Source organism: Pinus tabuliformis, chromosome 2_2, assembly GCF_031772625.1.
Source record: "Pinus tabuliformis cultivar Carrire ecotype Pingquan chromosome 2_2, CPIR1, whole genome shotgun sequence".
In the NCBI taxonomy this organism is placed as follows: Eukaryota; Viridiplantae; Streptophyta; class Pinopsida; order Pinales; family Pinaceae; genus Pinus; species Pinus tabuliformis.
Window position 1 is genome coordinate 602,505,646 of NC_142300.1, and position 12,187 is coordinate 602,517,832.

General features: G+C 27.8%; 1 protein-coding gene across 1 annotated transcript; it reads right to left on the reverse strand.

Moving 5' to 3' along the window:
* Nucleotides 1-465: 465 nt before the first annotated feature.
* On the reverse strand, nucleotides 466-1,854 carry LOC149194097 (aspartic proteinase NANA, chloroplast-like). The gene has a single exon (XM_089407541.1). It carries the CDS (start codon nucleotides 1,852-1,854, stop codon nucleotides 466-468), a length of 1,389 nt encoding a protein of 462 aa, XP_089263667.1.
* Between the last annotated feature and the right edge of the window lie 10,333 nt (nucleotides 1,855-12,187).

Below are 12,187 nucleotides of genomic sequence, written 5' to 3' on the forward strand. Positions count from 1 at the left end.
AAACTTATGAATGCTGGGTGTATCAACACCAATTAGGGAATTCATTCCAGATTTTTGATGAAAATGTTGCTCCTTCCTAAGCTGGTAAATCCTTTTTGTTGATAAACATGAACCAGTAAGGAACTTATTTCTATTTTGTAACTATGAATTAGTAGAATATAGTAACACTCTCACACATATAACAGAGAGAATCTATGCAAACTGACGCATTGGTATGGAAATCTAGTGACAAATTTTGTATAAGAAATATGATAAAATACTCACTATTACAGACAAGAATCCAAGAGAAAATATATGGAAATCTAGAGAGAATGTACTCAAAGAAAGCGTTTTTTTAGTATTGAAAACAAAAACAACTACCAATACCGTTCAGTTGTATTTTATTGAAAACTAAAGCAATAACCACAAATAATTCAGTCTAATTGTGGAGTGAAGACTCCAACTGAAAATAAGTCAAGCACACATTCACTTATGGAATGAACAGTCAGCAGGAGCAAACCCGAGAAGAGATTGCGGCAGATTGTACTGAACGAAGAAATTTTGCTGTAGAAGATTCCCAATAATACTTGGCGCCGGTTCTGCAATGGGTCTGAGTCCCAGGCAACTCACGTCGTCCTCGATCTGCAGGATATAATTCTCTGGCGGCGGACTAAATGTTTTTCCTCCTTCCAAAATAATTGAGAATTCAGGAAATTCCAATTCACTCACACCCGAAGTGTTGAAGCAGAGATCAAATTGCTGTGGAGACATCATTGTAGCCCTTGGATATGTGATTACCACATTCAGGGCCTCCAGTATTATTTCATAGGCCTCCTCTGCCAAATAGGTGAGCGAAGTCCCAGAGTCTATTATTGTCCCTCCATTGCCAAATTCATCCATCTCCCAAGCACTGGTGGATATCGGAAGTTTCTCTCCATTTATGGCTATTTCTTCTATACCCACGTAATAGAATGATGATGCTCCCTGCAGAATCGGAGTATATTGAATTGGCTTTCTCAATAATGAGGGACCTGATTCTTCGATCACGTCTCCGAATACCAGAAAGCTTGTCACTGTGGTGGGCTCTAGATAGTCTCTTAAGCAGTAAGAGAATTTGCCCCCATATAAACTGGCTGTCTGTATTGCAAATGAATTGGGTCCTTGACCTAAACCCAGCACGCCTCCGGAGCCAATGTCTGTCTGCCCTTGGTTATCCAATCCGCATCCCATCAACACATTGTCAGCCTTCAATGGCTTCCTAGATATGGAGTTCAATGTAATCGTTTCATGGATATAAGCGCCTGTGATGAAAGTGCCGTCCAGGTAGCTTTGGCCGTAATTGCAGGCCATTTTAGGCTCAATAGTGCAGGACACCGTGGGAGAGAGGGCATCACATTCTCTGGAGTAACAAGGTACGTATGATAGAGATGACGATCTGTTGGGATTGAAAGAGCCGCAATTCTGGCAGGAACTGCAATTTACCCAGACGAGATCGCTGCCCGTGTCTACTACAGGCAAGATTTTCTGGGGAGGAGTTCCAACAAAAAGTTCCACGAAATAAAGAGCAGTTCCCAGAGTTGCACCGGAGGCTACAGGCATTTCAAATGCTGCATTCGGTCCGAAGTTAGAGGCCGCCGGAGGTAAAGCAGGAGCCCATATATGGGAATTGGAGTGCCCATGATGGAAACTTATTCTGAGGGAGTCGAGTCTTATGAGCGCTTCTATAGCCTGGTGCCTGCTCGAGAAATGTGTGTAAAATAGACTGTTGATGGAATGGCGATGGATCAGTTTCATCTCCATTTTCAAGCAATCTCCATGTTGCAGCAGGACGAGAACCAGAAATAATATCAACCCTAACGAATTATTCTTCCCCATTGCTAAACATTCAAGCAAAATAACTACGATATGTTATAAATAGTATTTAGAAGTACCTCAATACGGAAGATGGCATTGCCGCCCCTAAGTGATGTGTTTGCTTTCACAGGGCGAGCTGGTGATGCCTTTACTTTCACATTGCCATGCATTGATGATTTCTCTTTCATTTTGCTTTGCTGGTTAACAAGAAATGGCGTTTACTTCGAAAAATATTCTTCGAAAAGTTTAAATATGGTATGGAATTATCATCTCAATGGAGAGGATGGTTTTGCAATTTCATAATATATTTGAATTCACAATTTGAAGTTCAATGGAGAGGAAGGTATTGCAACTTTTCACAATGTGAAATTTGCTTTACTCGGTTTTACTGATTCAAATCAAAATAAAGTTTAGTTCAACTACTTGATGAGTTGGTTTTTTGGTTTCATAGGAAGTTAAGTTTAACTATCTGATGAGTTGTTTTTTGTTTCCAGTTAAGATAATGTTCAGTGAATGAATATTTGGTCAATAAAGTTTAGTATAAGTTTACTCTGAGTTGTTTTTAAAGTTCATGATGGAATTATTGTTTTTAAAAGTTTGTGATTGAGTTGTAGTAGTTTTATATTTTAATGCAAGTCGGTGATGAGTTGTTTTTTGATTTCGAAATTTACAATGAGATGTTATTTTCCAGTTAAGTTGAGATAATGTTTAGTGAAGGAATATTTGGTCAATAAAGTTTAGTGCAAGTTTATTGTCATTGAGTAGTTGTTATTTTGAGTTGTTGTTTTTAAAAGTTCGTGATTGAGTTGTGGTTTTACACTTAGAAAATGTTATGAAGGGTTTTTTTTGTCATATTTTTTTGGTATAATTAGCCTAGAATTAGGTAGGGAATTTTTGGAATCACAAGTTTTAGTTTGAGTTGTAAACTCTCCACAATCCAAGCCTTTAGAGGTTTTTTAGGGTGTTGAATCCATAATCCATATACAGTCAAGACCTATTTTAACCAACAAAAATTAAGATTTCACCAAAAATAATTTGGTTCATTTCAACCAAAAACTCTAACATATAACATGTTTAGACAAAGCCTAAAATAATGTTTAGGCAATAAATAGTTTGGCCAAATATTAAATGTAATAATTCAATTAAAATTTAAATATTAACTTGATTTAATTAATAAAACAAAATCCATTGTCTTGTGCAACTTTTGGAAAAAAAATTTGGATTATTTTCTGATCTAATTTGTATGAAATCGTGCAAGGATTCATTGAAATTACAAGTTTAACTTGAGAAATGCACAATCTAAATGCCCTAAAGTTTTTTCAAAGTACCAAATCTATATTTTTTTCATGAAATTCTAGCTAAAAATCACAGGAAAGTCCAAAAAGTCTCTCGACAACTCCTAATAAAATCATTTTTTCATAACTATATTGTTCAAATATTTTTTTGTGATAAATAATTTGTTAGTTGATTCAAAAATACGAAATTAAATCATTTAAAATAATTTAATTAAAAATATTTTATTTTATTTTAATTATTTAAAAATGAATATTAATTTTGTTTTATTTAATTAATAAAATAAGATCGATTCAAATTTAATTATTAGTTTATATATTCATATATTATTTTAGATAAATTATAATTAAATAACAATAAATTTAGTTAAATTGTTAATATGAGTTATATATTTTAATGAGATTCCTCACATTTAATCCTTTTATTAAAAGGTTTATATTAATAAAATAGGTTAAAGGAGAAAACCATTTTGTTGAATAAAAATAATATTATTGCTTTAAAATTCAAAGGGAAATTTAAGATGATTTAGAGTTAGGGTAAAAAAAGAAAAATATAATATAAGATGATTTAGAGTTAGGGTAAAAAAAGGAAAATATAATATTAATAAGAGGTGATCAACCCCTATATCAAAGATCAAATGTATTTTTTTTTATCTAAGTAAGAAGAAAATAAAAATTACTAAAATAACTAAGATAGATTATAAATAATATTTAGAAGTACCAAGATGACATTGCCACTCAGTGATGTGTTAGCCTTCACATGACCAGTTGGTAATGACTTTACTTTCACATTGCCCTACATTAATGATTTCTCTTTCATTTTGCTTTGCTGGTTAACTTGAAATTAACCACAAATAGTGTTTACTTGGAAAAATAATCTTTGCAATATTTTTATGAAGTTTAAATATTGTATGGAATTATCTCAATAGAGAGGATGGTATTGCAACTCCCTTGCATTCACAATGTCGAGATTGATTTTACTCTCTTTCAACTATTCATATGAAATAAAGTTTAGTGCAACTGTGTGATGAGTTGTTTTTTTTAGTTTCCAAGTTTATGAAGAGATATTATTTACTAGTTAAGTTGAGATAATGTTTAGTGAATGAATATTAGGTCAATAAAGTTTAGTGAAGTGTAAGTTCGTTTTTAAAGGTCGGTTCGGTTATGTTCATAAAAGAGGATAAAGGAGAAAACCAAATAAAAATAATATTATTAATTTAAAATATAAATAAAAAGAATTTTAAGATGATTAAGAATTAGGGTAAAAATGAAAAGTATAATATTAATAAGAAGTGATGACCTTGATATCAAAAATAATAAATATATTTTTATCTCAAAAAATAATAAGAAGAAAATGAAAACTGTCAAAATAACTAGAATATATTATAATAATATTTAGAAGTATCTCAATATGGAAGATGGCATTGCCACTCTAATGTGCTTGCTTTCACATGGTCAGCTGGTGATGACTTTACTTTCACATTGCTCATGTTTTCTCTTTTATTTTTCTTTGTGGGTTAACATGAAATCATGTTTACTTGGAAAAATGAACTTTGTAAAGTTTAAATATGGTATGGAACTGAATAGAGAGGATGGTATTGCAACTTCATAATATATGTGCATTCACAATGTTGAGTTTTCTTTTACTGTTTCACTTATTCATATGAAATAAAGTTTAGTGCAACTGCGTGATGGGTTGTTTTTGTTGGTATCAAAGTTCATGATGAGAAGTTATTTTCTAGTTAAGTTGAGATAATGTTTAGTGAATGAATACTTGGTCAATAAAGTTGAGTGCAAGTTACTCCTAAGTCATTTTTAAAGGTTCGTGATTGGGTTGATGTTGTTTTTAAAAATTTGTGATTGAGTTGTTGTAGTTTTAAAGTTTAGTGCAAGTGTTTGATGAGTTGTTTTTTTTGGTTACAAGTTCCATGGAGAGGATGGTTTTGCAACTTCTTAATATATTTGCATTCACAATATCTAGTTTCCTTTTACTATGTTTCACTGATTCATATGAAATAAAGTTGAGTTAAATTGGGTGATGAGTTGTTTTTTTGGTTTCGAAGTTCAATGGAGAGGATGGTATTGTAACTTCTCAATATATTTGCATTCACAATGTCGAGTTTGCTTTTACTCCTTTTCACTGATTCATACGAAAATAAAGTTGAGTTCAATTGGATGATGAGTTGTTTTTTTGGTTTCCAAGTTCATTGGAGAGGATGGTATTGCAACTTCTCAATATATTTTCATTCACAATGTAGAGTTTGCTTTTACTTTGTTTCAGTGATTCATATGAAATAAAGTTTAGTTCAACTGCCTGATGAGTTGTTTTTTTTGGTTTCGAAGTTCACCATGAGATGTTATTTTTGATTTAAGTTGAGATAATGTTTAGTGAATGAATATTTGGTCAATAAAGTGATGAACATATATATATATATATTTAATTATATATATATATATATATATATATATATATATATATATAATTTTTAATTTTTAATTTAATTTATTTATTTTTAATTTTATTTTTATTTTATTTATTTATTTATTATTATTATTTATTATTGTTTATTTATTTATTTTGTCAAATAATAGTAAGAAGAAAATAAAGATTACTAAAATAAATAGGATAGGTTACAAATAGTTTTTAGAAATATCCCAAGATGACATTGCCACTTAGTGAGGTGCTTGGTTTTACATGACCTAAGTAGTGATGAATTTACTTTCACATTGCCATGCATTAATGATTTCTTTTTCATTTTGCTTTGCTGATTAACTAGAAATGGTGTTTACTTGGAAAAATAATCTTTGCAATATTTTTCCAAAGTTTAAATATTGTATGGAATTAGCTCAATAGAGAGGATGGTATTGCAACTCCATAATATATTTGCATTCAAAATGTCGACTTTGCTTTTACTCTCCTTCAATTATTCATATGAATAAAGTTTAGTGCAACCGAGTGATGAGTTGTTTTTTTGGTTTGGAAGTTTTTGATGAGATGTTATTTTCCACTTAAGTTGAGATAATGTTTAGTGAATGAATACGTGGTCAATAAAGTTTAGTGCAAGTGTAAGTTCGTTTTTTAAATGTTTGTGATTGAGTTGTTGTGGCTTTACAATTTAGCTACTAGGTGATAAGTTGTTTTTTTTTTGTTTAAGTTCATGATGAGATGCTATTTTAACCAACAAAACCTATACACAAAACCTATTTTAACCAACAAAAATTAAAATTTGACAAAAAAATAATTTGGTCAATTCCAACCAAAAACTCTAACATATAACATGTTTAGACAAAGCCTAAAATAATGTTTAGGCAATAAATAGTTTGGTCAAATATTAAAGGTAATAATTCAATTAAAATTTAAATATTAACTTAATTTAATTAATAAGACAAAATCTAGTTGTCTTGTGGAACTTTTTGGTAGATTATTTTCCGATCTAATTTGTCTAGAATCCTCCTCGGATTCATTGAAACCACAAGTTTGACTTATGAACATCATCTAAGTGTCCTAAAGTTTGTTTAGAGTACTGAATCCATATACTTTTCCACCACATTCTAGCTAAAAATCCATCGGGAACTCCGAAAAATTTCACTTAATGACAATTGCTAATAAAATCTTTTGTTCATAAATGTATTGTTCAAATATATTTTTGTGATAAATGATTTGATAATTGACTTAAAAAATAAATTAAATAATTTAAAATCACTTAATTAAAAATATTTTATTTTAATTTAATTATTTCAAAATGAATCTTAATTTTATTTTATTTTATTAATAAAATAACATCGATTCAAATTTAATTACTAATTTATATATTTATAAATATTATTTTAGATAAATCATAATTAAATAACAAAAATTTACTTAAATTGTTAATATGAGTTACATATTTTAATGAAATTCTTAAAATTTAATTATGTTATTAATAGCTTTTATATTAATAAAAGAGGATAAAAGAGAATCATTTGTTGAATAAAAATAATATTATTATTTTAAAATTTAAAGAGATTTTTAAAATGACTTACAATTAAGTTTAAAAATAAAATATAATATTAATAAGAGGTGATCAACTCGGTATCAAAGATCAAAAAGTATATTGGAAGAGATTAAAAAATAATAAAAAGAAAATAAAAATTATTAAAATAACTAAAATATAATATAAATAATATTTAGAAGTACCTCAAAATGGAAGATGACATTTCCACTTTCACATGGCTTCACTTTCACATTGCCATGCATTGATGATTTCTCTTTCGTTTTGCTTTGCTGGTTAACATGAAATGGTGTTTACTTAGAAAAATAATATCTGTAAAGTTTAAATATTGTATGGAATTATCTCAATAGAGAGAACAGAAAGGATGGTATTTCAATTTTGTAATATATTTGCATTCACAATGTAGAGTTTTCTTTTAATCTGTTTCATTTTTTTATATGAAATAAAGTCTAGTTCAATTGGGTGATGAGTTGTTGTTGTTGTTTTTTTTTTCCCGAAGTTCAATGGAGATGATGGTATTGCAACTTCGTAATATATTTGCATTCACAATGTTGAGTTTTCTTTTTCATATGAAATAAAGTTTAATTCAATGAGTTGTCTTTTTTGGTTTGCAAGCTCTGGATGAGATGTTATTTTTTTTAAGTTGAGATAATGTTTAGTGAATGAATATTTGGTCAATAAAGTTTAATGCAAGTTCGTCGTGAGTTGTTTTCAAAGTTTGTGATTGAGTTGTTGTTTTTAAAAGTTTGTGATTGAGTATAATGTTTAGTGAATGAATATTTGGTCAATAAAGTTTAGTGCAAGTTTGTCATGAGTTTTTTTTTTTTAAGTTTGTGACTGAGTTGTTTTTAAAAGTTTGCGATTGAGTTGTTGTGGTTTTACAGTTTAGTGTTGCGATTGAGTTGTTGTGGTTTTACAGTTTAGTGTAATTCGGTGATGAGTTATTTTTTGGTTTCGAAGTTCATGAGAAACTCTAAAACTTCTTATTTAATGACAACTCCTAATAAAATAATTTGTTCATAAATGTATTGTTCAAATATTTTTTGTGATAAAAAATTTGATAGTTGATTCAAAAATACCAAATTAAATCATTTAATTAAAAATATTTTATTTTATTTTAATTATTTAAAAATGAATATTAATTTTGTTTTATATAATTAATTTAATTAATAAAATAAGATCGATTCAAATTTAGTTACTAGTTTATATATTCATATACATTATTTTAAATAAATCATAATTAAATAATAATAAATTTAGTAAAATTGTTAATATGAGTTATATATTTTAATGAGATTTCTCAAATTTAATCATTTTATTAATAGGTTTATAATAATAAATTTTAAAGAGAAATTTAAGATGATTTAGAGTTAGGGTAAAAAAGGAAAATATAATATTAATAGGAGGTGATCAACCTGATGGACTTGGAATTAGTAGATTATTCGGAAGACCCTCTCAAGGGCGCCTCCATATGGACTACCCCACTATTCATATGAAATAAAGTTTAGTGCAACTGTGTGATGAGTTGTTTTTTTGGTTTCGAAGTTTATGAAGAGATATTATTTACTAGTTAAGTTGAGATACTGTTTAGTGAATGAATATTAGGTCAATAAAGTTTAGTGAAGTGTAAGTTCGTTTTTAAAGGTCCATGATTGAGTTTTTGTTTTAAAGTGGTTTTACAATTTAGTGAACTACATGATGAGTTGTTTTTTTGGTTTAGAAGTTCATGATGAGATGCTACTATTTTCCAGTTAAGTTGAGATAATGTTTAGTGAGTGAATACTTGGTCAATAAAGTTTAGTGCAAGTTAGTAGTGGGTTGTTTTTAAAGGTTTGTGGTTGAGTTGTTGTGGTTTTATAATTAAGATAATGTTATGAAGATTTTTTTTTGGTCATATTTTTTTGGTATAATTAGCTCAAATTAGGTAATGAGTTTTTGGAATCACAATTTTCAGCTTGTGTTGTAAACTCTCCACAATCAAAGGCTTTAGGAGTTTTTTAGGATGCTGAATCCATAATCCATATACAGTGAAAATCTATTTTAACCAACAAAAATTAAAATTTGACAAAAAATAATTTAAATATTAACTTAATTTAATTAATAAAACAAAATCAAGTGGTCTTGTGTAACTTTTTGAAAAAAAATTGGATTATTTTCCTATCTAATTTGTCTAGAATCTTGGAAGGATTCTTTGAAATCACAAGTTTAACTTGGTGAACTCTGCATAATCAGACTACTGTGAACTCTGCATAATCTATGTGTCCTAGAGTTTTTTACACTGCTGAATTCATATATTTTTTCACCAGATTCTAGCTAAAAATCCATGAAGTACTTCAAAAAATCTCACTTAATAACAACTCCTAATAAAATCATTTGTTCATAAATGTATTGTTCAAATATTTTTTTGTGATAAATGATTTGATAGCTGACTCAAAAATAAGAAATTAAATCATTTAAAATAATTTAGTTAAAAATAATTTATTTTAATTTAATTATTTAAAAATGAATCTTAGTTTTGTTTTATTTAATTAATAAAATAAAAACGATTCAAATTTAATTACTAGTTTATATATTCATATATATTATTTTAAATAAATCATAATTAAATAACAATACATTTAGTTAAATTGTTAATATGAGTTACATATCTTAATGAAATTCCTCAAATTTAATCGGTTTATGTTCATAAAAGAGGATAAAGGAGAAAACCAATTTGTTAAATAAAAATAATATTATTACTTTAAAATATAAATAAAGAGAATTTTAAGATGATTAAGAATTAGGGTAAAAATGAAAAGTATAATATTAATAAGAAGTGATGAGCTTGATATCAAAAATAATAAATATATTTTTATTTCAAATCATAATAAGAAGAAAATGAAAACGGTCAAAATAACTAGAATATATTATAATAATATTTAGAAGTATCTAAATATGGAAGATGGCATTGCCACTCTGATGTGCTTGCTTTCACATGGTCTGGTGATGACTTTACTTTCACAATGGCATGCATTCATGTTTTCTCTTTCATTTTTCTTTATTGGTTAACATGAAATCATGTTTACTTGGAAAAATGAACTTTGTAAAGTTTAAATATTGTATGGAACTCAATAGAGAGGATGGTATTGCAACTTCATAATATATGTGCATTCACAATGTTGAGTTTGCTTTTACTGTTTCACTTATTTATACGAAATAAAGTTTAGTGCAACTGAGTGATGGGTTGTTTTTGTTGGTATCAAAGTTCATGATGAGAAGTTATTTTCTAGTTAAGTTGAGATAATGTTTAGTGAATGAATACTTGGTCAATAAAGGTTCGTGATTGGGTTGATGTTGTTTTTAAAAAATTGTGATTGAGTTGTTGTAGTTTTAAAGTTTATTGCAAGTGTTTGATGAGTTTTTTTTTTGGTTTACAAGTTCAATGGAGAGGATGGTTTTGCAACTTCTTAATATATTTGCATTCACAATATCTAGTTTCCTTTTACTATGTTTCACTGATTCATATGAAATAAAATTGAGTTAAATTGGGTGATGAGTTGTTTTTTTGGTTTCGAAGTTCAATGGAGAGGATGGTATTGTAACTTCTCAATATATTTGCATTCACAATGTCGAGTTTGCTTTTACTCCGTTTCAGTGATTCATACGAAAATAAAGTTGAGTTCAATTGGGTGATGAGTTGTTTTTTTGGTTTCCAAGTTCATTGGAGAGGATGGTATTGCAACTTCTCAATATATTTGCATTCACAATGTAGAGTTTTCTTTTACTTTGTTTCACTGATTCATATGAAATAAAGTTTAGTTCAACCGCGTGATGAGTTGTTTTTTTTGGTTCCAAAGTTCACCATGAGATGTTATTTTTGAGTTAAGTTGAGATAATGTTTAGTGAATGAATATTTGGTCAATAAAGTTCAGTGCAAGTTTGTCATGAGTTGTTTTTAAAGTTTCTAATTGAGTTGTTGTTTTTAAAAGTTTGTGATTGAGGTGTTATGGTTTTACAATTTAGTGCAACTAGGTGATAGAGTTGTTTTTTTTGTTTTTGTTTTTAAGTTCATGATGAGATGTTATTTTCCACTTAAGTTGAGATAATGTTAAGTGAATGAATACTTGGTCAATGAAGTTTAGTGAAAATTTGTTGTGGGTTGTTTTTAAAGGTTCGTAATTGAGTAATTGTTGTTTTTAAAAGTTCATGATTTAGTTGTGGTTTTACACTTAAGATAATGTTATGAAGGTTTTTTTTTGTCATATTTTTTGGTATAATTAGCCTAGAATTAGGTAGGGAATTTTTGGAATCACAAGTTTCAATTTGAGTTGTAAACTCTCCACAATCCAAGGCTTTAGGGGTTTTTTAGGGTGCTGAATCTGTAATCCATATACAATGAAAACCTATTTTAACCAACAAAAATTAAGATTTGACTAAAAATAATTTGATTCATTCCAACCAAAAACTCTAACATATAAAATGTTTAGATAAACCCTAAAATAATGTTTAGGTAATAAATAGTTTGGTCAAATATTAAATGTAATAATTCAATTAAAGTTTAAATATTAACTTAATTTAATTAATAAAACAAAACCAAGTTGTCTTGTGCATTTTTTTGATTTTTTTTTGTCTAGCATCCTGCAAGGATTCAGTGAAATCACAAGTTTGACTTGAGAACTCTGCACAATCTAAGTGCCCTAGAGTTTTTTTAGAGTACTGGATCCATATATTTTCACCATATTCTAGCTAAAAATCCATAAAAAAACTTCACTTTATAACAACTCCTAATAAAATAATTTGTTCATAAATGTATTGTTCAAATATTTTTTTGTGATAAATAATGTGATAATAAAAAAAAATGAAATTAAATCATTTAAAATAATTTAATTTAATTTTAATTATTTAAAAATGAATATTAATTTTGTTTTATTTAAATATTTAATTAATAAAATAAGATCGATTCAAATTTAATTACTAGTTTATATATTCATATATATTATTTTAGATAAATCATAATTAAATAACATCACATTTAGTTAAATGGTTAATATGAGTTATATATTTTAATAAGATTCCTCACATTTAATCATT